The sequence below is a fragment of the Leuresthes tenuis genome, unplaced genomic scaffold (assembly GCF_036924035.1).
Source record: "Leuresthes tenuis unplaced genomic scaffold, fLeuTen1.0.hap1 SCAF_5, whole genome shotgun sequence".
NCBI classification, from domain to species: Eukaryota; Metazoa; Chordata; class Actinopteri; order Atheriniformes; family Atherinopsidae; genus Leuresthes; species Leuresthes tenuis.
The window spans coordinates 5,936,427-5,961,819 of NW_027325359.1; the positions used below are offsets into that span (position 1 = coordinate 5,936,427).

At 40.7% G+C, this 25,393-nt stretch overlaps 3 protein-coding genes across 3 annotated transcripts; 1 reads left to right on the forward strand and 2 right to left on the reverse strand.

Annotated features, from left to right (window-relative positions):
• Positions 1-30: 30 nt before the first annotated feature.
• Positions 31-12,170, reverse strand: nudt4a (nudix (nucleoside diphosphate linked moiety X)-type motif 4a). Its single transcript, XM_072385190.1, has 5 exons — positions 11,747-12,170; positions 7,375-7,485; positions 5,152-5,196; positions 4,820-4,907; positions 31-1,553 (listed from the first exon to the last, which is right to left on the reverse strand). Exons 1-5 carry the CDS (start codon positions 11,843-11,845, stop codon positions 1,327-1,329), a joined length of 570 nt encoding a protein of 189 aa, XP_072241291.1. The 5' UTR covers positions 11,846-12,170; the 3' UTR covers positions 31-1,326.
• A 1,123-nt stretch (positions 12,171-13,293) lies between these two features.
• Positions 13,294-19,556, reverse strand: ube2na (ubiquitin-conjugating enzyme E2Na). Its single transcript, XM_072385585.1, has 4 exons — positions 19,446-19,556; positions 16,160-16,406; positions 15,628-15,768; positions 13,294-14,526 (listed from the first exon to the last, which is right to left on the reverse strand). Exons 1-4 carry the CDS (start codon positions 19,473-19,475, stop codon positions 14,480-14,482), a joined length of 465 nt encoding a protein of 154 aa, XP_072241686.1. The 5' UTR covers positions 19,476-19,556; the 3' UTR covers positions 13,294-14,479.
• A 9-nt stretch (positions 19,557-19,565) lies between these two features.
• On the forward strand, positions 19,566-23,704 carry c1qtnf13 (C1q and TNF related 13). The gene is made up of 3 exons (XM_072385124.1): positions 19,566-19,610; positions 21,753-21,807; positions 22,408-23,704. Exons 1-3 carry the CDS (start codon positions 19,566-19,568, stop codon positions 23,472-23,474), a joined length of 1,167 nt encoding a protein of 388 aa, XP_072241225.1. The 3' UTR covers positions 23,475-23,704.
• Positions 23,705-25,393: the final 1,689 nt, after the last annotated feature.

Sequence of the window (25,393 nt, forward strand, 5' to 3'; positions counted from 1 at the left end):
CAGATGACATTTTTATTAAATGTTTTATATATAGCATAAAGCACAGCAGAATATTCCAGTCACACATTCAAAAAATAAATAAAAAATATGGAGTTAATAAATTGTCTCTTCTTCTGTCTAAGAGTATTGGAGTGAATGGCTTTGAAAGGCTGAACATGATTGCCTATCCATCATGGGTGAGGGCAGCTCCTGGTAAAACATAAATTTAGTCAGTGTACAGTGTGATGCAGTACAGTCAACTGTAGGAATGAGCCAAAGCTCACAAAATTAGGGTTTCAGAGTGTGAACAGTGTACTCCTTTCAGCCAGTGTTGCATTGAGCATTTATTAGACAGAAAACACTGTTGTATCTGTGAAGGCACATAGAAAAAAAATATTCATGAACTCACCTATAGAAATCAAGGCCTCATCACTGACCTCTCATAAATCAATAATACAGCAAAGTTGTCAAATGCATTTAACATTTATTTCTCATTTCTCAAGGACACATATCACCTGTAGTGAATGGCTTGGTGTGTGTTTATGGTGTTGACAGTTGTCTCTCTTAGCTGCACTACTGCTTGATCCGACTGTATTTTGTGATTTGTTTATGCAACATTAAATATGTACATAACTACACAAGGATTAAATAATGCCTGGGACAGTACCAGTTAAGGCTTCACCTCAGAGTGGTGGGACGTGTGGATAATCTTCTAATCGTTATGTCAGTGTTAGTGATTAGAGATGATAATGTGTGTACTTGCAAGGTGGCAATTACAGGCGTGGCAACATTGCTCACACTTGTTGCATCAAAGCTGACTTTAAACCAACTGCCTTTAGGCAAAAAAGTGAATGACAAAAGGTTAACCCGACAGTTGTGCGACCTCTTCTGCGACGTATCTTGGATGAGGACTGTATTTGGCACTAAGTTCCTGTGGGAAAAGGGCTTTTTTTTCTTAAGTGCCAACATTTCCCAGTACCAGCCTCGAGGAAACTACCAAGACACTGTGTGAACTACCAGTGCGATACTCAGACCATGTAAGATGTTCACATTACACATGCAGGGCAAAAACAAAAGAAATCCTCCCAAAGCTGAACCCTTTAAAAGGATACATTTGCTATATTAGCTGTGACAATTGTTATAAAATATGCATAAAAAATATCAAATTCTTTTAGAAAGTATCTTGCCTAACTTCAGACCCATTTCACATGGATATCAAACCAGCTCCAAGAAGTTTGTTCTGCACATTTGAAAAAGGCTACATTCGTAATGCAATCAATGCTAGAGTCCTTCTCAGATCATCCATCCAAGCCATCGTCCTCTCAGAGGACCTGTCTGCTGTGGGTCCTATCTGTTGAGCAGGTCTGACCCCTCTGTGGAGCAGACAACATAGCGAGGCGTGTTGTTGTCCATCACTCGAGAGCACGGGGCGTTGGCTTTAGGTGGGCTACACACAGGACCGCAGGTGGGGTTACAGGTGTCTGCGAGTCGGCGCAGGTACTCTGCGTGGACAGGCTTGTGGCTTTGCAGCACCCTGATGGCTTCATCAACCTTGAACCACTTCCTCTTCCTTCCTGTGACATCATTCCAGAAAAGGACAAATGTAACAAGTTTGCATGTAGCTTGTGGTGAGCAACAGGTGGGATTTTAGCCTGATTTAGCTTGAGGTTTGCTCAAATTAATCTAACATTCAATTAAAAAACTGCATTTTGATAGAGGAATTCAGCAAGCCTGTGAAAGTAAAAAAAAAATAAAAGGTGTGAGGGAAGAGCATCTATCTATTTTGAGATAGCCCTCATGAAATTCACCCCCACCAGCACTTTTTTTGCAGAAGAGGAGAGTTAATTAGTTTCAAACTCTTTCTGCTGAGCAACAGCCCTCGTAACAGGAGAGAACTGCGGTACATGATGACAACAACTGGGAGAAGTAAACATGAACAGGCCGAGCTTTATTTCTGTCAGTGATGAGTGTAAATTACCACAACCACATTTTCCAGACCAGTTAGATATGTTTACTCTAGTCCTAGAGGAGTTTTGCGTAAAAAATATATGCATTCAAAACAAATACGGACATACTTTGACAGAATGCACAACACAATGGAAATTTATATACAAACATTTATCCTCCTGAAATTTGAGAGAACAAGGGAAATAAAAACAGAGAGAATATCATTTCCGTTCTGTCAAACACACTCAGAGAAAGTTGATCTGATGAGCAGTAATAAAAAGTAATCTGCGTTTCAGAGAGGGAACTCATTGTTGCTACATTTTCATCCGTCAGTATTTTAGGGCTGAAGACACTGTAGGTCAAGTATATTCATGTCACTGATGCACGCATGTGTCCCGGTTAGTTTACAAAGTGATGGCTGGAGGCCACATCAGTTTGGTTTCCCTCGGCTTTCTGTCACCTCAACATTCGCATCGTTTTCAATTCTGAGTCACAGGCTTTGCTGTTATTGTTACCTTTCTGGCAGAACATTTTCTGTTGCTTTAAATCACTTTTTAATGGGTTGATGAATTAGCTCTTACTTCCCCTCTCCTTTCTGTATACATGTTGACATGGCGTTCATCCTCTTTAGACACTCAGAGCACACTCAGTTGTGTGTGCCACAAAACCCACAGATCCCCGAAAGAGTGAAATCCTCACAGATTGTCTCTCTGATATCAAATCCTGGATGGCCCAAAATGTCCTGAAATTAAACAACGATACAGTGAGTCTCGGGTCCATCTGTTTGGTCCCTTACATTCCACGTGCTCTCTTGGTGATAATCTTCTTCAGTCTATTAAATAACATCATTCAGGTCACTAAGAATCAAGAGTAAGCGGATTGTTCGATCTTGTTTTTTTCTGTATAAAAAAAAAAGAAAAAAAGAATAATAATCTAGTAAAAACGCAGTTCAAATAGCTTCTGTATCCTCTTTCAAATGTTCAGTGAAATACAATCTGCACAATCACATGGCTCAAATGTTCTTATCCGTCCTGCTGCTTTGTTAGTAATCAAAAAAAATGAAGCATGGAGTTTTTACACAGCAGTAGCCACCTGGAGCTGAGCATTTATTTGCCAGTCTCTGTCTGTTGGACGGGGAATACAATGCAGAACATCAAAAGCATGTACTTATCCCAAACCTTATACATATTTCCCAGGGCTGACAAGATGCAGCAAAAGTTTAACGGTGTCCCAATTCAGTTTTCTAGGGAATGATATACTGAACACACGGCTGTCAGAGCTCTGGGAGACAGCATGTGTTTAGTGGGAAAAGGTGAATGTAAACAGAAACTTTGTCTTCAAGAAATTAAGACAGCGAGATCCTTTCATTTTCTTCAGTGCAGGGGCATTGAAAGCTGGTTGAAGGGCCTTAATTACACAATATACTAAATAGAGAAAATTGCACACCTCATCCCATGTGACTAAGAGGATCCAAAGGCTCTTTGTTGTCTTAAAAAAGGTAACAAAAAGGCTTTGTTAAGTATTTGCAACAAGTAACACAATGTGACGTCTGTACTGCGAGTGTATACATATTCTCATGATAAAAACAAATAAAGAAAGAAAATCAACGCAAGCCTTTTAATGCTGTCTGTTTTATGTTTTATGTGAATACTTTGACATCTGCTGAACATTTACCACCTGGAGACGTAGTAGGTAGATCCTTAGATTTAATAAGTCAAACCTCCTTTGGGACCTCAAACAAACATTTCTTACAAAGGGAAATTTGACCAGTACAACATTCAGGCATATTCTCAGGATGACTGGTGTGAATCGCTCTCTTCAGTTCAGACCGTCTTTGTCTGAAATCACACAGATTTGTTTTAAGGTTATTGTTCCACTGTGTTACCATCTTCAGCAGGCTGGCAACCACACTGAAATGATCTTAACTTCATTTTTTTCCCTCACTGATGGAGAGCTGTTGAAACCAAGAGGAATTAGCACAGTGGAAAATCGCGATGCTCCCTCCGCTGTCCTTGGCTTTTGGAATGATAACTTTGGTCACTTTTAGGCAGCAAAAAATGTAACTGCATGATTCACAAAGAACAGAGAGAAGAAAAACCGTGATCCATGCAAGTCTTCAGTCGTTACACTGTAGTTCTTTTTTTCTACATTGTGGATTTTGTGGCCGGCTATAAAGCCCACTTCAACAGAGTGAGATACTTTGTCAAAGTGAGACCAGATCAATATCTAAACTCGGATATTTTGTAACCCTTTACCACATTTTCAAAATCAATCATTTGGGATCCTACGACCTCCAAAATACCTCCAAAAGTGAGCTCAACATTTTAAATCCCATCATCCCAGCCAAAAGGTCTCTCAGATATTTCAGAGAAAAAGCGGTCGATGCTTGTGAGTCTGGCAAGAGATTTTAAAATATATAAATGATTTGAACTGAATCCTTCCCCTGTAGGGGAAATTTTCTTAGTGGCATACATTTCAACCAAGAGCTAATCCATTCAGGACAGGCCATCCCAGCAAAATCAGACTGGCCGATGCAGAACAGGGAAATAATAATATAATAATAATAATAATAATAATCACAGGTAACTCTGCAGCTGCTCGAGTCAGAGGCACAAATGCATGTTGGAGGGAAAAAAATAAAAATAAAAACAAGCCTTTGGTCTCAAAAAGGAACAGAGGAACAAAATCAGTTTGCAGGTGAACATACAGATAAAGAGCAGCACATCTGGACATATGTGTTCTGGATAAATGAGTCAAAGAGAGACAGTAACATTGAGCATGGCTGTTGCTGACCAAAGAATCTCTGAAGTATCAACTCTGAAGCATGGTAGAGGAATCATCGTGGCCAATGAAAAGTACAAACAACATGGCAAAGAGAAAAATAAAAGCCTACCGATGTTGACAGAGTCCTCCCAGTCCTCCAGCATCTCTGTCACTATTAGGGTATAGACATAAGTCCTGTGCTTTCTGTCCTGATTGTGCTGTAAAAAGGTTAAGATGAAGAGACGCCAACTGTAATTTTTCACATAAAACATGTACACAAAGCTTTGATTAAAAAAAAAAAGAAAGACCAGTTAACACGGCCGTGTCTCTCCCAACTCCACGATACATGAACAAAACATTAGACAGCCTTGATGTTGAGTACACTCGAGCCGAGGCGTTTACATTATATACAGCAGAGTCTGAATTTATTTATTTTTTGTCAAGATAGTTTGATAATCTTACCTCAAATATCCCCAGAAGTCTGCCAAGTTTTCCCTTCACACCAGCCTGCACACATATAAACACATGGTGTTCAATGCATTTATGTCTGAGTGATCAGTTTTTTTCCTTATAATAATAAAATGATTATTTCACCATTATTGTCACTGTGCCATATAATGTGTTTTTTTTAAAACTTCAACACAGGGATTTGTAAATGCAACAGTAACAGTTAACATACAGCAATGCAATGAGAGAGCTTTAAATCAAGAAAACAGCTAGTCTTCGTCCTGATGTGTATTTTCTAATCTAGAACAGGAGATCCTGTAGGCCCAGAGCCATCCTAGCATTGCCACGTGCCTGTGAGACAGCACAGCAGAGATGACCAGGTAGACCTAAACATAGTGTAGATGACAGGATGACGAGACGGGGGGGGCTACACGCGAGTCCAGATCCATTTCTGCTTGCACACAGTTTGACTTACTTAGACGAGGGCTAGAAACTGTGCTTAGCTGTGGAGTCATAGTCAACTCACATGCATCCTAAAGCTGGGATTTATGACCTGAAGGTTTGGCTTCACAAGGAGCCAAACCTTACAAACAATTCTGCTCACCAAACTTGTGTTCCTGTCTTAGACATATTTACGTTGTTCTTCTGAGACTCAGGATAGTTTAACTTCTTCAAATATTTGAAAAAAAATATTCTGAGTCACATGCTCAACGACATTAATCCACCGTGATGGATCGTCCACTTTAGCAGAAAGTTTGCATGAGGGAAAAACAGCACTTTTCTAATTATAAACTAACAAAGCGAGTTCTCAACAGTGCGACTAAGCTTCCTCGCTCAATAGATTTCAGTTGGATTAATGTAGGGTTTGTTTTAACCGTGCACATCATTGCACATTCATGTGAGGATGACGGGCAGTAGGTCCGACACATAACAATGCAGGATGTCTTGAGAGTCCCTCAGTCATGCTAAAGTAGGTTGTTCCGCTCATTCAAACAAGAGAGTACATATGTGATTTTAACAATGTCCTTGTTTTCAGCAAATATTATTGTAATTCACAAGATTCCTGCAGCCTCATCTTCTCTGAGCCACAAAGATAAAGTGACATATTGAAGGCCACAACCACAGATCAACAGCTACAAGTAGATTTTTCTCTCAAAAATCAAACAGAGCAAGAACAACTCTACTCCAAATACTGTATAGAGCATTTGTAATAAACTTTTATGAATAAAAAAAAAAAGGGTCTCCCTGTTGCTGGCCAGGGGACAAGGTGATGCATTCCAGGAGATTGCAGCTCTGTTTAGAACTTCTGACGCCTGCTGTGTGGCATATTTCAGACCCGTACTCTCATTTTAGACCTGTCAGGATCAGTCAGGGTGTCTGAAACACCACTATAGACTGAGAGAATTGCCTTGTCCCAGTCTCACGCTATGTGCTTAACTGCACTCAGTTTGTGCAGTCATACAAATATTACAGAAATCAACTTTTTTTTTTTTTAAAAACGTCTTCTTATTGTTTCACAGGATGCCGTAAAGCAGACAAAGAAAACGGTCACCAGTATGACACTGATGCTGGTAGGTGTATTTATTCAACATCACACATTAGATTTTTAGTTTGCCCTCTGCAGAGGGTGTGCAGCCAGTCTATATCCAGGTACACGTCTGGTCTGTGAGGCGCAGGATGTGGGTAACTGGAAACCCTTCCCAAATGTCACTGCCATTCTTCAAGGCTGTGAGCACACCACACGATCCTCAGCACAAATTCGCAGCTCGCTCTGCTGTGAAATACTCTGGCCAACAACCAGCAACCCACTGTACCAAACCACAAAACTAATTAACTGGCCATTTATGCAAGATTGCCAAATATTTTTTCCCTCCTTTGGATTTGGCTCTTTGCAGAAGCATCTCTTGCTGTGAGCCATGAAGACACTACTAAAATGAATTCATTCAGAATGTATGACCCACCCCTGTAAATGAGGCTGGCGCTGGTGTTTTATTAAATGTTCTTTTTTATATTGAACTGTAACGACAATGACTTAACAAGCGGTGCTAAACTGAAACAAATATATTCAGTATTCACTGGAAAAATGGCCAGAAGCAGAGACACATAATATATGCAAATTGATTTAGAAATACCTAAAAAGACTTATGGAATATAAAGGTGTAACTGGTCTTTAAGTAAATCAACAACACAGAAATTAAGACGAGTCACCTTTGTGTGTGCGTGGGTGTGCAATCTCACCTCTTCGTACACCTCCCTGACAGCGGCTCCGCAGGGCTCCTCGTCAGGCTCCATTCCTCCTCCCGGTACAATCCATTGGTCTGGATGTCGACTGCTGCTCACCAATAGCACCTGTTCAGGAGAGAAGCCTCCGTCAGACCTGTGCTGCAGAGTTTAGGTGCGAACAGCAGTGCAACGGCATGTCCGAGTTCACAGTCCATCAACACTTTAAATCTGCCCGGTGGCAGCCAGCTGACGTACTCTTCATTCAGTAGTCACATATATTGAATATCTCTCGGATATCAAACAGGTCAATCACTTCATTTACTTAATATAACACAAGAGTGGAATGGGCTTCTCTGCATGTTGTACTACATTTAGTGTTTAAGGAAGATCTGAAGAAACCATTCTTTTTCAAATGATTTGAACTGACATTGTTTTAAAGAGTGGGATTAAATATTTCCAGGAAAGCAACCTGAGCTAAATACCAGTATATCCTTAACATTAAAAAACATGAAAGACCAAACAAAGCCGTAGTTTGACGCAAATACTCAAATTAAAGCCACAAACTACTTTTCAACCGACACAAGCGTCTTGTGGTTTTTTTCTTTACAAGGTGTCTCTCAGATGCTGTCACTTGACCTTGAATCCTATCTGGCATCACTATGACCCACACTAAGTTCACATGCGAGTACTTTCCGAATCCTGCCTTAAGCTAACCAGACACGTGCAGCCAAATCATTCAACAACAACAGACAACACTCTCTTGCCTCCCGTAGTCTATCATATCCTTTTCTGTAAACCCAGTAATACTACTTTTCCATCCATCAATGTTTAAGTTAAATTTACAGAAACAGACCCTATTTGCCTGTTTAAAGCCTCTGGATGATTGATGCTGAGGCTTAAGTGCATGTGGGTGGGAGGGACTGCATTAATAAACTGTATGGAGACCAAATGGCTCATTTTAAAAACTGGAAACAGTCAATATTCATGTGTGGAAAAAAAGGCCGAGTTAGAGGGTACAAGTGACTGTCATTTGATATCTCTTTCAGTGACCTGATTCTCTGGCAGCCACACAACAAAACCCACAGATTAAGAACTCTTCCCACCTGTCTGCTCCTTATTTAACCATAAAAACAGTTTTAATGCATTTGGAAACATGAATAAATAAAAGGGCAGTGGAAATTAATGCAAACAAAGGACACAATAACAGGTACAGTGCCTGTGACACGTGTTAACTGCTTGCTTTTATGTCCCCATTATCTCATTACAGTGAGTCAAAGTGACAACAAGTGGTTATTTTAACACAGTGTCAAAGTGAAACAACAAACTCTATTTTAGCAAGTTTGCAGCATGATGAACAATAAAGAGGTGGCAAATTAAAAGCTGCAGAGGATGAGAGCAGTGGTGGGTCCCATCTGAATCACTGTGCATTAAACTCCCCGTGCAGAGTACAGGGGACACAATGCCAATTGTCTCTCTGACAAACAGACACAACCCACACATGGATGCACAATTTCACGCAAATACCATGTGAGTCACGTAGGCACTCGCGCACACAGCTACAAGGCTTTTCAAAAACCCCTGGATCAGCAGTTGTCTTTCTTTATGAAAACAACGAGGAGCTTAGCAGTGGAGGCTAATGACCCCAACAGGCATCACACACACCTCAGTGGGAATTTAGCACGAGGAAGAGCTTTGAGGGACCACATCCATACAGCAGCTTTACAGTCTTATGATAACCCAGCTGAAACACCAACCAATAATGAGGTGCTGAACGGTTGACTATTCCTTTAAGATGTCATGTTTTTTTTAGACAAACATGAGCTAAAACATCAGATTTTCACTAAAGCCCAAAAAAATTAACCTCTAGCAATAGCAGCTCATTTAATATTAGGATGATAATCAATTGTGATCGTCTGCTTTTGAGTTTCCTAGCTGCTCAACAGTCCTGGCTCTTCTTTGTCGTATTTTACATTTCGCAATGTGCCCAATATTTTCAGTTGGTAAGACGAGTGGACTGCAGGCCAGACAGCACCCAGATCGTTATATTACAAAGCCATGCAGTTGTAAGAGATGGCAGTATGTGGTTTAGCATTGTCTACCTAAATATCCAAGGCCCTCCCTGAAAAAGAAATTGTTGGATAGGAGCATAAATTGTTCTAAAACCTGCATATACCTTTCCAGAAAGTCAAGATCCCAGTTCCACAGGCACTTAACCTATGGACCTCCCGACCATCAGCAATGCAGTCTTTTGAAATGAGTGCTGGATATAAAGAATTTCAAATCTTGTTTAGTCTGACCACAGAACAGTTTCCCACTTTGCCTCAGTCAATTCTCAATTAGTTTTGACACAGAGAAGACTGTGGCTTCTTCTTTGTATGACAGAGCTTTGACCTGCATTTGTGGATGGCACGATGAGCTGTGCTCACAGACAATGATCTCTGGAAGCGTTCCTCAGTCCAGGCAGTGATTTCCATGAATCTATAATCACATCCGTTTTTATTACAGTGCCGAGGGCCTGTAGATCCCAGGCATCCGGTATTGATTTTCAGCCATGTACCTTGCACACAAAGAGGTCTCAAGACTCTCTAAAAATCTTTGCTCCACAATTTGTAGACAGCTTTTCAAACTCCTGTCCATCTTCATTTCTGGGAGACTCTGCCTCTCTAAGGTGCTTTTTTGATACCCAATCGGGTTACTGACCAGTTGCCAATTAACCATAATTAGTTGCAACATGTTCCCTTGGGTTTCTTTTTAGTACCACTTACTTTTCCAGCCTTTTGTTGCCCCATCCCGACTTTTGTGTTGCTGACATCAAATTCCAGATGAGCTAATATTTTTCATTATATAGTCAGATTTCTGACGTTTTCCATGTACTGTTGGGAGTAAAATATACACGTTATATATGGAAATCACTGCATTCTGTTGTTATTTGCATTTTTCACAGCATTCTAACTTTTTAAAAAGAAACCTAGCATTAGTTTAAATGTTCATATTTTTATAAAGGTACGATAGACTTTTCCAATACAACGTGAAGTCATCCTCTCTGGTCTTTCCATGCAGACCTGTTGATGTTCTCCTGGCCTCTGGCTGACATATTGAGGAAGTGACTGTAAACGAGGCACGCAGACTGGATGGATGGTTTACAGCATCAAGACTGACACGTGAAATGAAAAGCAAAGGCAGGTGAGACATCTCATCGTCCTGCATGGCCATCACGAGTAATCACAGAGACCTTTATCTTGTGTCAGCTTATGTGCCACAAAAGAAGAGCGGTGGGAGCACAATGAAAGGCAGCCCAGAGTGAGTGGAGAGGGTATAAACCCAAGGAGTTGAAAAGCAAATCTGTCAGGGGACAGCGAGTGCCCGCACCTTGTTTCTATAAATTGCAGCCAATGGGTCACTTGGTGTTTAGCACACTGTGTAACAGGCACTCCTCCTATCACATGTGGTCCTTAGCCTGCTGCCGTCATTAGGCTGACACCCCCACCCCCCAAGTGTAGAGCTGCTTTAAATATTAACTTAAGTCTTAATTGTTATTTGAAATATTGTTTAATTGCAGGTTTAATGACACACGGTGCATGCAAGTGAGGAAACAATGTATTCATCAGACACATTCCCACATATGGCTGCAGGATAGATTCAGTGACAGAGTTTGAGGAAGAATTTAAGAGAAGTCCCTTCTTTGTTTTAAAGCAAAGCCGCCCTGGGTCCAAGTCCCCTTTTTGAGGACAACACCTCAGTACAAGCCAAATATCAAGAGAGCCCAAGTGTTGCACCAGACAAGAAAGGAAAATCTGCACATGCAGCAGAGTAGTAGCAGCATGGAGTCTCAGTGAATGACAAGGTCCATCCTGAACAAATAACATCTCTGTAACTCAATGCAGACACAATGTTTTTACAACGACAGCAGTTATTTATGGGATACAGATTATATGTGGCAGTGAAGTTGATTCACATTCAATATTAGAGTTGTGAAATGCATGTGCGGTCAAATGGATATGTCATTAAATAAATTCTTGAGTGTCACTGACAATAGTTCTGGTTAGGAGGACGTCTTGTCTTTGTGAATTACGAGTTGCAAAGATTTCCTCCTGGACGGGAAAGAGAAACGATGTCCTCCTCCTGCTGGACACCCACTTACTGCGGTTTAATAGGTCAAATATTTGGCCCTTTGGCTTATTCGTGCTCACCTCTGCCCCACACCTCAATTACAACACAACTGTGAACGCCTGTTCTGTGAGTGTGACGAGGCTGCACACCGACAGGGAACACTGCAGCTTGGTAAGAGTGTTGCAGTTAATTTGGGACTGTCAAAAATAGAGCGTGTTAATAAATGCCCTCTCCCTCGTGCAAACAGAAACCCCAGACTTCTACCCACGGAGCTTACCTCGTCTTCCTTCTCGTTTCTGAAACACAAACACGCTGCTCTTCTCTTGAACCCTTCGCCGTCGTACGTCCTGGTCTGGTTGGGCTTAAACTTCATCATATATACTCTCTGTGGTCGAGTGCCGAGGAGACGAAACAAACTGAGCAACCCCCCAAAAAGTCTCGATGTCGAGGAAAGCGCGCGTCCGAGAGAGCCAAGGCTTCTTCAGATCGTCCCAAAATCAAAAGCGGGCCGTCGGTTCATTCATTCCTGCTGTACGAGACAGTGTCAGACTGCATCTGGTCGCATGTGGCACGTACCGCGGTGGTTTACAGACGCTGTCAACACGCACAATTCAACAGTCTCTCACATCTGTGCTGCGTCTGAGAGCCGCGACCAGCTGACCTGAGGGCTGCGCAACAAGCAGCCTCCCGTGTCACGCTGAGGTCCATTCATCATCCACAACACAAATCAACACAAGTCAGCTCTTTATACAATTGGTTGCTGCGCGCGGACACCGTCTGCTACACTAGTCGACAAAGTCGCGTGCGTTGGATGATGCCCGATGCTGCTTTCAGGTCTCTCTTTAGTTTAAAAAATTATTTAAAAAAAACAGGGCCTTTAAAGAAGAAAATAGTTTGTGAAGATAGTTATTTAAACTGTTTTAAACCATGTTATCGTTTCTCGAGCTTATTTCAAGTTGCAAGTAACTAAAGTTATTTTTTTTAAGGCGAGATGGCACAAATTCAACATTCCCCATGATAGCTTTGTTTCGATGAGCCACGTAATAAGTAAACGTGACGTGCACAGATCAACCAAATTCATTTAGATCTGCGCACCCAACTCCACTGAATATGTCCTAAAATAAACGACACCTTACAGCTCGTTTAATATTGGCCATCAATCGCTTAGTTGTTGCATTAACTCACATAATGCAACTATGGTACGTGTAATTGATAAGTATCCAACGATGTTTCAATTCTCAATGACACACAGTCCTCCCTGAAGCTTTACATTGAAATTAAAAATGAAAAGAAACGGAGAAAAACTACACAACAGAAACAATTGCAGTGTATTTGGGCGTGTCTGAGCCTGGAGGCATCATCCGCTGCTGGACTGTGAAGCACCGCTGTGGTTATCAGGTTCACGGCCTCCCTCTAGTGTCACAAAGATACGTTTACACCTACGTTTTAAACGAGCCCCATAATTAGGAATTAAATGCATTGTATTTCCAAGGTTGCGAAAATTAAGTGTTCATAAATGTCAGACACTGACATCTGGTTTCAGACTCATTCATAAAGTTTACTCGACCATAAAAAAAAATTAAAAAAAGATCTGTAGACCCGTTTGGAAAAGATAAGTGTGAAGACACTTTTCATGTTTTGATCTCCTCCTGACTAACGCGGCTGGAAGCACGTTCAATCCGAAGGCTGGAGACATGATTTAAAAAAGATATTTCGCCCTAATCTGCATCTCTACCACGAACTAAAGCAAACCCATCAATCGTAGAACTTGTCAAACTTACAAAACATCGGATGTGGGTCACTTCAAGAATCACACTCATAACCATTTATTAATCAACAGAATTTATTTACAGAACATACAAGTATGACGGTGAACTGTTTCATGGCATTCTGAGAGCAGGAAACTGCTTTCATATCAGACTGGATTTACACCGTGAATTGAATACGGACCAAAATCACTACAGTCTAGAGTGGGAGCTGTTGGGAGTTTGATCCCTTGACAATCCAGCATGTCTTTAACACGACTCCACCCCCCCAAACTCTTATTCCAGCACTACAGTTTCCACTCACATCACCACACAACTGATGGCTCAAATGTAACCGCTGCTTTGTGAAATAAATACCACTGAAAGTGGGTAAACCACCAAGTCTCCTTGAATAAGACCGATATGACAAAGGATGAAAAAGAAAGAGTAGTTAGTACATCAAGAGTATGAAAAATTCACATAATAAAAAAAAAAAAAAAGATATTGTAATAACGCATACTGCATGTGCTGAAAGCTAAGGTCCAGGATGTTTGTGGTACTCGTCACACTTTCACCGTTCAGAAGCCAGTACATGCAAGTCTGGGTTGAAAGTGGTTGAAAAGAAAGTGGCGGGCTCAGTTTGGGTTTTTAGTCCCAGCTTCTTTTATATCGAATGAAGCCAAATGGGAGTTAAAGAAGAAGTAGAGCGATGATTTGTTTGTGTCCTGCTGGGAGATATGCACAGGACCAAACTGTCCAGGTGAACGTCTACATACAGTGGGCTAGTAGTAGTAGTAGTTAGCTGCTTTTATCAAACAAACAGCGGCGCATGAAAACAAAGTTAAAAGAAACATAAAAAGTATATTATATTGACCACATCTAGCCAGTCTCTCATGCCCCGCTCGATCTTCCACTCTGCCCCCCCCCCCAAAAGCCACATTCCCCCAAATATGTGGGATGTAAGACGCTTTCCCCCCATCAGACAAAGAAAGCCAGGTGAGTAGATCTAAACCTCTGTCCATGCATTTGAGTAGTAGTGAGTTAGGACAAAGACAAGTCATTTCATTACTAGTGTGCATTTAAATCACCAAATATCAGCAGTTGTTTTCATATGTATAATATATATATATATATAATATATTATATATAAAAAAGAAATAAAAGACTGTGTCCTTTAAATGCAAATGAAGCAGGAGGAGGTCTTGGCAGCACAAGTTGTGTTCACACACATGACTTTCACTTGCGTCTCCGTCTGTTGGACTGCTTTACACTTCATTTTTGTTTCCAGCATAAAGCCTGGTCCATGTCTTGGCTGCAGAAACAAACATGCAAAAAGAATAACAGTTGGATTCATTTTGCAACATTTCATAACATTTCCAAGAGTCTTATTGAAAATTATTCGGACTGTTCCATGTCTTGTAATATCTCCTTATTTAGGACTGGTGTGATACGGTTTGGTTTGGAAAAATGTGGACACTGGCTCAAATTTGGTCTATCAGTCACATAACCAGAACATCTGTCTGGATCCATTTTTCTGCATTTGGCTCAGTCTGAGCAGACAGCACCGTTCAGAATTAACGTGCCTGCTTTATGACTTCTGTCTCATCCGAAATAAATCCTTCGAGCCACTGCAATATTCTGTCACAATGCATCAGTTTTACAAATGATGACATCATGGGCCGTTTCACACCTTTTCTCTCTTCTTTTTTCATTCTGACACAGGTTTAGTCTGGCTGTTTAATCTGTACACAGATGCTGTTCCAGGATACAACTAACTGGAGTATATTTACTCAAATACACAGATATGTATGAAAGTGCAAAGTAGTCCACGACAGCTTTATTTACATGCACCAGAACAAACGGAGCATTCTAATTAATACATTTCTGTGCATATTTAAAGCACACAGAGTTAAAGTGGCGTGATGCGATGGGCTGCCTCCAAACAGCTCCTCAGAAGTTCCTGAATCACTGACATTTCGCTTTTAGTCCCGTTTCATACGTTCAGTCTAAGGCAGGTTCACAGAGAAGGCTGTTCCTAGTGAGCTGCTCAGGTCCGCCTTTTTATCTTGCTCATTTATAGATAGAAGAAAAAGGTCGCTGTGCTTCTCAGATTGTTGCTTTGAGGAGCAGCAGAAAGGACACAACTCCATCTTGCTCACTATCAGCTACTGAATGTCTTGAAAAACAGAACTTATTGTTCCGTTTCTTCTGTTATGTACGCTGCAGACAAACAGTATTCTAATTCGATGTTATGAGACATGTTAAAGGCATATTTCAATCAGACTGAAGGCATATTTGTCCATTTGTATTTTTCAAATATGTCCATTTATTTAGGTTGATACGTGCTTTAATCCAAACAACAGGCCGCGAGGTGATAGAAAAGAGATAAACCAGAACAGATCACAGCTCCCACCTGTTTCTATGGCTTCGGCTTCACTGGACTTCCACTTTTCTGCAACATCGTTTGCTAGGGGATCGTCAGGATTTGGTGCACTTAGTAAAGCCTGGATTGATAGCAGCACTGTACGAATCTGCAGAGCCGGTGACCATTTATCTGGGGGGAAAAAAAACAAAAAAAATGGATGAAGAAAGATTGAAGGAGACCAAGAAACACAAAAGGACAACAAAATGTAAGAAACCAAAAACTGTGATGGAGCAGGGAAGTGATCGGTGATATGCAGCACTGCGGCTAAAAGCTTCAGGTAGAGAAACAAATCCAGTGGAAGAGCTCTTTCAGACAAATCCTTCACTCAAAGGTCAAACATCGGGGCATATTATGTACGGGCCAAATGTAACCACAGCACACACGTTAAGTACTATGAAAGCTGCCGTGTTTTCCTTTACTTCTTATTTTAAAAGACAACAGAGGCAGGAGAGACAGATTTTTAAGTAAAAACACTGGGGCGGTAAAAAAGCCATAAAACTCACAAATCAGTGAGGCTCACCTTTCAAAATGTCCAGACATATTCTTCCCAGTTTGTCCACATTGGGATGATATATTTTGGTCATGAAACGTACTTTAGGAGCTGCCATTGGATATTCTTCTGGTAAAAAGAGTTCAAGTTTAAACGTGCCTCCTTCAAAAGGTGAGTCCTGGGGTCCAGCAATGACCACGTGAAAATAGCGGGCGTTGCCTTCATCTGGCTCCGCCTTGATGCCGGGCACAGGCTCTGCAAGCAAGCGCTGGGTTTCCTGGTTACAAAAATAAAATACAAATTCATACAATACATGTAGACAAAAGATTTTTAAAAAAGAACTGGGGTTATTTGCAAGTTAATGCGTTCTATCAGAAGGGTTATGATGTGTACAGTTCAGAGCTGGGAGACATGGTTCGGTGTGAACTGAATAAACTGAATTTCAACTGGGAGACAAGACTTCCAGTGATCAGGCAGAACAAGTGAGAGCTGACACTGTACAGTGCACAACACCCGTCACCCCACACGCAACCGAGGAAACCTGTCCTAGTTTAGGTGTTTCTGTCCTTGTGTGCATGTCCAAGAAGAACAAAACTCAGCAGATTTATTTTATCAAAGGCGTTCTGAGAACCTGAGAAAGTCCTGAACATTTTACATGTTCAAAGACAGATAAAGACAAATAGAAAAATTATTATACGTATTATAAGATTATTTTCACAGTGAAAATAATCAAATCTTAGATGCATCGAGATGTGATATGGAAGATTTTAAAGCCATTTAAAAATTATCATCTCAAGCAGAAGTTAAACACCTGAACAGTTTATAGCACCCACAAGATGACTGAGCCAGAACTCAGCCCTGCGCCCTCTGCATGCAAGGAAGAACTTATTTTGATGTTCCCACCAGGGAAAGGATGAACAACATTCATCTGTACACCACCACCCAGAGACTCCCTGCAGACACTGGGGAGCTGTGCCAAAGGGTTACAATAAACTGCACATAGCATTTCATTGAAAAACTGTGCAATGTAATTTGATTATTATATGTAAAAGTCTATTATTAATCATAGTCATGCAAAAGATTTATAACTGCAGTATCTCCCACCCTTACAGTGTCAAATAGTCATGCATCATTGTCTTAAAAAATGCAAGGTAGACTTGGCTCTACTCCTTTAACTCAGAGGGGAGGGGGGTTCTCGCTGCAATGGAGGCTCGGTGCTGAGAGTCGGAGGACTGTGCAGTCACTGCTTTTTAGAAGTGACACTGACTCAGCTATCGCGCCACAGGAGATCAGCGTTTCAATTACCATCAAGCCACTGCAGCAAGGCTGCTCCTAACTTACAGCGACACACAAATGACCAACAGAAACGTTACCTTTACATCGAAAGAGGCGTGTTAAGATTTGTGATATGAGTGAGGCAGCATAAGCAGATGGTTTACACAAAGCACCAGGACACAAGTTGTAAAGCAACTATTCACTGATCTTTATTGATCATACATCTATTATTTGGCTTTGTAAACTTGTTTGATTTCAAATTTAAAACACCTCATGTCCTTCTTTGGTTGTTTGAAACGGGAGCCCGACTACAAAAGAGCTATAAAAAAACCCAGTCACAAAGTTAGCCCCCAGTCACCATCCTTGTTTTTGACATCCTTTTCCTCAATGCAACTGGGAGTGAGATTCCTGAAATGTTTCAGATAACCCACAGACAAAACCATGCAGTGAAAACACAGACAGGAGAGGGGCTCCCAGTGGCAGTCACACGCTCTGAAGGGCTCGGCCCACCGAGTACTGTTCCCAGTCCTCCCACCTCTGTGGTCCGCTTCCTCACACACCTGTCAAGCCTCTATAATTCATCCCATCATGCTTTCATCTACGAAACCTCAATGAAATAGAGCAAATTAATGAAGTAATAGTGATTGAAAATATCAAATAGGTTTACTTAAAAACAGCCAACGGCTCTTGGTATCCTACCACCGTGTTTTAGCAGGAAATCTGAATGAGGAATCAACTGACCGGTGGACTCACAAAAACAAACAATGGCCAGTTTTGGGGTTACACATCCGTATAAACTCAAGGCTTAACCAAAATAACAATGCCCCCCTGTGTCTCTAATAACATTACATAAAATAATCCAATAACATAACATTAAATAAGCCAAACAATTAGCATCAATTATGAATAGTTCTGCAGTGAATAGGCAAAATGGTTTGCATAGTCTCCTCGCAGCAAGACAGCTCTGGGTCCAAAGCTGCTGGTCGCTTGGAGCCTTTCTGTGTGAAGTTTGCATCCTCTTGGAGGTCGGGTCATCTCCCCTGATCCACACTGCTCACCCTAAACTGACTGTAGACTTGTAAATTTATCTTTGTTAGTCCCGTGATGGACTAACAGTAACCTGACAATGTCTGCTTTACATTAGGACGCAGGTTTATTAGTATATGGATCCAACCCTAAATCAAAGATGCCAACAGCAGTGTGAAAGGTGAACACAGTCCCTCTAAAAAGACAAAAATAAAATGCCCTTTAAAAGTACGATTCTGCTTTTCTACTGAAGGACATTCAGTTGTTCGGAAGACTGTCAGTGTTGTGTTAGGGGGGCCTTCAATGGCCTCTTTGGTCAGACAGCTACCATCAATAGCTTGTACCGTGTAATAGTCAGAGGGCCATGCTGCCAAATTCTGCATTGGAAGCGATCTCTGATCAGGTGTTGATCATTAGCCCATCCAATTAAGTCACAACATGTGGCTTTAGCGCTTTGAGAAAACATTTAACTCGCAACAATTACTGAGAAATAAATACTTAAGCAGAACGGTGTCCAAAGAAAAAGTCTGCTTTGGGCACTTTAAGTCCGTGTAGAGTAAAAGTTTAATACTAGCATTAACAAGGTTAAGGCAAGCGTCAGACCTAAGTTTTCCCGTTTTATCATTAAAGAATTCAAAGCTAACAAACTAGCCGGCTTAGCATCGTTAGCCCGGGTGCCCAGCAATTCTGTTAGCAACTAAAGCAACTTTTTAGCCCCAATGGCCTTGAAATGTATATTTGGAGAAGATGTGCCAGGCACAGATCATATTTCTCTGCCATCTTTCCGGTGTGGTGGTTAAAAATACACCTACTGTATCTCGGTGTATCTGAGCACAGGACAGAAGCGGAAGTTACTTTACCAAACTAACGTTAGCCAATTGGATGCTAACGTTAGCACACAAAACTGTGTTCACCGGACGTACCAGCAAAACATGAGGAGTTTAAACTACGAATGCAGTGTATTGCCCTCATCACGGAAAAGCTGTGCTGTTGTTAGAAAAATTGAATTGTTTACCTTAATGATCCTGCGGGGCAGTCCTGCCATCTTGTCTTAAATGCGGGCTTTTAGTTCTCGGTGCCTTCTCTCTGTCGTTGGCATTGACAGCAATCAGACGTCTTCCGGGTTCGCTGCGTCATGATAGTGGATGGAATGGGCACGAGCGTGGTCAGCAGAGCAACCGTCTGTTTTAACGCTGATTTCACATAAACGTGTCAGTGTTAAGGACAGAAAGTGTTCCTCGGGGCTCGTCTTACGTTGATCACCAGTAGAATATTCGAGATTTGTTTCGGTTTATATATCGAATTAACCAAACAACAGATTTGATTGAAGAAATTAACTTTTCTGAAAGTTGCACAAAGCACAACATGTAGCTACAACAAGAAGAAGAGGGAACAAGCATAGAAAAACAATATTTTAAAAGTCTGAACAAAATCAAATCATATTTTTGTGCAGTTCCATAAAACAGATTAATAGATGGAGAACAAACTGGAATACTGAAATGTAAAGCTATTTTTGGAATTTTTTCCCAAGAAACGTTTCACGTTTTTCAGTGCTGTATGACCATTTTATTTTGTCCTTTCGTTCCTTATTCAATATTTTGTGTGACCTTGTACACTTGCATCAAAATACTATGAGATCAACTTTGATAGAGTGTAGCCTAATATTCATAAAAGGAGGGTAAGATTCTTACAGTAACATGCTGAAATAAATCTAAAGTTTACTTAATCTTACTAATACAAATCTGTAACATGTCTTTAATTCTACAGAGCTACATTAGTCTTTTGAATGAAGAATTGGTATGGTTTTCCCAAAAAATACAGAACTTCATCCTTCACAACATTTAGTTTTTTAAGATGGCGTCAATTCAAATTGAAAGCTTTTCTTTTTCTTTTCATTGTAGCATCTGCAGAAAAACCTTTACTATGCCTCTGAACAGGGCTGCTATCCCAAGTTATTTTTTTAGGCTGTTCCATTCACCTGCTTATATTGGAAGCAGGGATTTTTCAGAACTTGTCACAATCTGACTTTTTCTCTGCCTGTTTCAGACAAAACAACACACGGGTTAGACTTAACATCTTTGAGGGCCAGTAAGGCTTCACCGTACAGCTGCATATTCACTTCTTTTCCTCCACTAAAGGTCGAATAAGAGCTATGGATTGGAGGGGGTTTGGGGCTCCTCCTCCTCACATTTCTGTATGGACCAAAGCTTTGTTCCTGTGGTTGTCAGACCTGTTACATTAGCAGTGCCGCAAACTCACAGGAGTTATATATAAAGATCTGACCAAGAAAAAGTCCAGCATGCAGTTTCTGTCGCAACTACGTTCAACAGGTAGGTTTAATATTTTTGTGTCTTGTTTGCTATTTAACGGTTATTCACTTATTCATTGATAAATTTTTCTTAAATGCAAATGTTGTACAACAAGAGAAATGGTCATATCTAGTGAATTTTAAGTGCATATATTTGTGCGGGGTTTTTGGCTTGGCCAAGGTAAATTGAAAATAAGTCTTGCGTTATTCTGTTTTGAGGATTGTTACATTTTGTCAGGATTATCTGATTATGTGGTCTTGTTCAGTGCATTCTACAGTGCTGCTCTAATTTGAATTCCTCACAGAAGGAGTATATCATCTCCCTGCATTGTAGAGGGTTGCTCCTTAATGTTAAGATGTGTTTTGTAAAGTTTGTTTTCACCCTGCAGGGCAGATTATCTGACCCCCATAAAGGTATTCTTTTGGTTGCTGTTGGTCTCAACGTTTCCAGCACAGCTGAGGGCTAAATATCTGTTATTAGGCTCCTGTAAAATATGCATATTACAGGGAACACCACCAGGTTTAAAACACGAGCATGCAATTACTCTTGTCTGTAGCCTTTACTGTATGGGTACAGAGTTTCCGCTCATTTAGTCAAGATGATGGAAGATCTTTGCACAGTTCTGACCTTTAAATTGGTCTATTTTTCTCATGCATGCAAACATTGGGAATTTCTTTTTAAAGGGTGATGGTGGTTTAATAAAAAAAGATTTTCTGCCTAAACATGCTGCACTCTGTACAATATATGAAGGTCAAATAAATGAAAACAACGTAAGTGCCTAGGAAATATCAAAAAGCTCCAGTTCCCACAGAAATATTGTCAGATTAATGATTGAATCTATCTATTGAGGCTATCTACACTTCAAAGTAACGACTCATGAAATGACGACTCATTTTTCTGTCTTTTGGCGCTCTGTCCTGTCCTGCCCCACCTCACCAACCCTCTGAAATTTTCCATTGTTCAACACACATAGGAACAGATGAACCAGCTCCTAATGTTGTCCCTTCTCTCAGTGCACAGGGAGAACAGAAACATCAGCCACATTACAGGGGCTGCTGTTCACACCGAGTGCGTGATTTTATGTCAACAGAGAGTAGCCAGACTTCCTTATCAACTTGTATTTCATATGGAGGAACCACTGTGTGTGATAAGCTTGGTCTGATGAACAGGACTCATTTCAACAGAAGGCTGTTTCACTTTGGTATTGGCAGTCAGTAGTTACTGCTTGTGATCAGTTTTGTCTGTTGAGCAACTCAGCTTCATAGTGATACTGGAAATAAAGTTTAGAGAGTTTGGTGTATATTCTTTCAGATAATATAAAGCTTTCTTTTGCAGGATTTTTTTTCTCTGTTTTTTCCTGTAAGTTTATTCTCATTCTGACACAGAGTTAGATAAGATGATTGTGAGTCAAATAAAAAAATATAACCACAGTAGATTACTGGTGGATCGAGTAAAGCAGCTCTTTCCAACCAGATTCTTGTACCAAAAATACACAGAAAGGGCACCTACAAATTGACAAATCTTTGTATTTACACTTTGCTTTATGACTTCGTTAAACAATACATGTTTAACGTGATAATAAATAAGCTAAAGATATACTGAGGTTGGTTTGGTAGCCTTCTTGGCATGAAAGTAATTTCCTTCTTTTTTTATTCCTCTTGTCTTTAGCTCAGTGGAGCTCACTTCAGTTCCTGGGGTGTTTATTCATCACGATCATCTCCTCTGGAACAGTTTCATCTCTTCATGTCCCACCAGTGACATCAGGTTTCCGCTCTGCTTTCTCTGCTACGCGAACCAGCAGTGTGGTGGGAGGCAAGCAGAGTGCAGTGACTTTCAACAAGCTCATGGTCAACATCGGAAGGGATTTCAACCCAGACAGCGGTCGCTTCCGTTGCCGCATCCCTGGGGCTTACTACTTCTCCTTCTCTGTGGGAAAATTTCCCAAAAAACTGCTCTCTGTCATACTGGTGAAGAATGGGGAGGAGGTGCAGGCCATAGCTTATGATGATTACCGCAAGACGGGGAGGAAAATTCAAAGCCAAAGTGTTATGATCAGCTTAAAGGAAATGGACACTGTGTGGCTGCTGTTACAGCAGAATGCTCAGTATGCCGTGTACAGTAATGCTGGTCCTTACATCACCTTTTCTGGTTACCTCGTGTATCCTGACATCCAGCCAACCAACTACATTAACAACCACCTCTCCCCACCAGCTCTGTCCTACTCCAACTGCCCACCACAGGTTGATCCCAGGGCCAGAGATCAGACGACGGAGCAGCCTCAGTCGGCCTTCTCAGTAGCACGGACATCCACACTCATAGGTCAGAGCAGCAGGCATCATGAGAAGCCACCTCTGACCTTTGATGTGGAATATGTCAACATAGGGGGCCATTTTAACAAAAGCTCTGGCTTGTTCACATGCCACTTCCCTGGTGCGTACTTCTTTGCCTTTACTGTGGGGAAACACCCACGTAAGGCTGTTTCTGTGAAGCTGATGACCGGGAATGGCGAGGTGCAGGCGATGGTGTTCGATGAGGATACATCAAAGAGACGGGAGATGCAGAGTCAGAGCTTGCTGCTGTTGCTCCGCAGGGGTGACAGAGTGTGGCTGTACAGTCAGCAGGATGAGCGTTACGCCGTATACAGCAACCAGGGGAGGTACACCACGTTTTCTGGCTTCCTGGTCTATCCTGGAGCGGCGGCGCCCCCCAACAACCGGGACAGAACTCAGCTATAAGTGGCTTTACCCTCCATCGTGTCTTTAGAAAATAACGTTTTTTGTAGTGAAAATGGCAGTAACTTAAATGTGGATGAGTTTCAGATCTGTGATCAGCAGTTTGTTAGTGCTGCTTTGTCGGCTCTTTGTTTGTTTTCTTGGTAAATAATTGGCTTTGGGGGGGTAATGTCTGTTGCCTGGTTGCACCATTAGATGGTGCTCTGACACAATCATGAACGCTAACCAGAAGGAAAGGTGCTCCTTGTCCTTAAGTGCAATTAGCTACAAAACATTACAAAAAGAAAAGATGTTTAGATATTTCATTTCTTTTTTTACATATAGACATTTCATTTTTAAGAATCTATTTGTACTTAGAAGTTTTGAAATGTGGCCTTTTTTATATAAAAATGATTGTTGCATGGTGGGAATAACCATGTAAAGGAAGTAAACTTTGTCCAAATTGACTTTCCATAAAACGAAAAGACTTAGATATACATCCCGTTATGTATAGAACTTTTATACTGTTGACTGATCTCTTTTAGTTTTTATGTGCGATTTGTGAAAAAAATACATCAAATCAACCATTAAAAAGTTCATATTTCTTCTTAGTCGAATAAATAATGGTTAAAATAAGTAGTAGTGAGTAGTGAACTTAATGAGTGGACATGTATTGATTTTTTTAACTTTTCTACTCAGTACTCAATGTGCAGTGCCCCCAGATGATGCTGCAGGTATTAAAGAGCCCTATATTATACCATTTTACAGTTTTAACAACATCCACTGCTGCAAAACAGTTAACAGTTAACACTTCATATATCAGCCAAAGGTGACCCATGCTACCAAAACCATGACAAATGCTGTCCTCTCATAATAGTACAGAAATATTGCATATTCAGTGATCTCATAATCACAAATTTAAGCATTGCCAAGTGCCTTTATAGTGTGTGATGGTATCTTCCAGATTGGCACCAATTTCTTTCAGGTCGCACTGAAAAAATAAAGATGGCCACTACATGTCAAAGAGGTTTCCATATGCTACATCATTTTTCATATCATAAAGGGATTGTAATCTAACGCATTACAATAAAATAAAACTAAAGGTCTGTTGAAGCCCGAAGTGATACTTTATCAATGGTGTCCTATACATGCTCCTGGTGACAGTGGTGTATATACATATTTACTGTGCTTGTATTTGCATCTAAGCAAATGTGGCCACATCTGTACAGACAGTAACCAAATATAAGAAAAAATATATTTACTAAAGTTTCAACAGCAATCATTTTTGTTAGTGCAAGTGTGTAGTTTGTCCTTCAGTCTGTAGTGCATTTACATAATTTCATTAGGTTCTGACTGTTTTTAGTTTTTGACAAAGTATCTTAGTTCCTGTAAAATTAGCTGTAGTTGTAAGGAGCTGTGCTGGTGGTGTACTTAGACTGAGAGAGGTATTCATGAATTTTGGAAGGAGTGGAGAGTGAATACATCTTGGGTGAAGCAGTGAAAAGTATAGTTTATCTCATGTGGTTTACTGATATGGTGAATGAGGCATGTGTTTGGCAACAGTGGACATGGTCCTGAAACTAAAACGACTGTAAAACACTAATATAGAAAAAAGATAAATGTCTCTTATATCTTGATGTGGAAAAATTTTGAGGGGGGGGGGACTGGATTTCAGTTCAGAGGCTGTTTCTTCTGTGGCAGAGAATAACTACCTTTGGTGTGGAAGTTGGACTTTGTAACTTTTTACAGTCACAAAAAGGTCTGCTCTGTACATGACTAACTGAACTTTCTTCTTCATAGTGCAATGAATGCAAACTTCCCTGACAAAACTACACAAATAAGAGTGTCGGATGAAAGAAAGAAAGAAAAACTATATCCAAAATCAACAGCAATGTTAAAAATAGTCTACTTACTTTAAGAAAATTTGGTGAAATGAGCAATAA

What these genes read in the sequence shown, in the direction of transcription:
- nudt4a (XM_072385190.1), bottom strand. Translation starts at nt 11,845, where the DNA reads ATGATGAAGTTTAAGCCCAACCAGACCAGGACGTACGACGGCGAAGGG. An exon ending in GAAACGAGAAGGAAGACGAG is followed by an intron (nt 7,486 to 11,746) that starts GTAAGCTCCGTG and finishes TCTCCTGAACAG; the next exon opens with GTGCTATTGGTGAGCAGCAG. An exon ending in GACTTCTGGGGATATTTGAG is followed by an intron (nt 4,908 to 5,151) that starts GTAAGATTATCA and finishes ACCTTTTTACAG; the next exon opens with CACAATCAGGACAGAAAGCA.
- ube2na (XM_072385585.1), bottom strand. Translation starts at nt 19,475, where the DNA reads ATGGCAGGACTGCCCCGCAGGATCATTAAG. An exon ending in TGCCCCGCAGGATCATTAAG is followed by an intron (nt 16,407 to 19,445) that starts GTAAACAATTCA and finishes TTTTGTAACCAG; the next exon opens with GAAACCCAGCGCTTGCTTGC. An exon ending in ATGTCTGGACATTTTGAAAG is followed by an intron (nt 15,769 to 16,159) that starts GTGAGCCTCACT and finishes TTTTCCCCCCAG; the next exon opens with ATAAATGGTCACCGGCTCTG.
- c1qtnf13 (XM_072385124.1), top strand. Translation starts at nt 19,566, where the DNA reads ATGATAGTGGATGGAATGGGCACGAGCGTGGTCAGCAGAGCAACC. An exon ending in GCGTGGTCAGCAGAGCAACC is followed by an intron (nt 19,611 to 21,752) that starts GTCTGTTTTAAC and finishes CCCTTCTCTCAG; the next exon opens with TGCACAGGGAGAACAGAAAC. An exon ending in GGGGCTGCTGTTCACACCGA is followed by an intron (nt 21,808 to 22,407) that starts GTGCGTGATTTT and finishes TCTTGTCTTTAG; the next exon opens with CTCAGTGGAGCTCACTTCAG.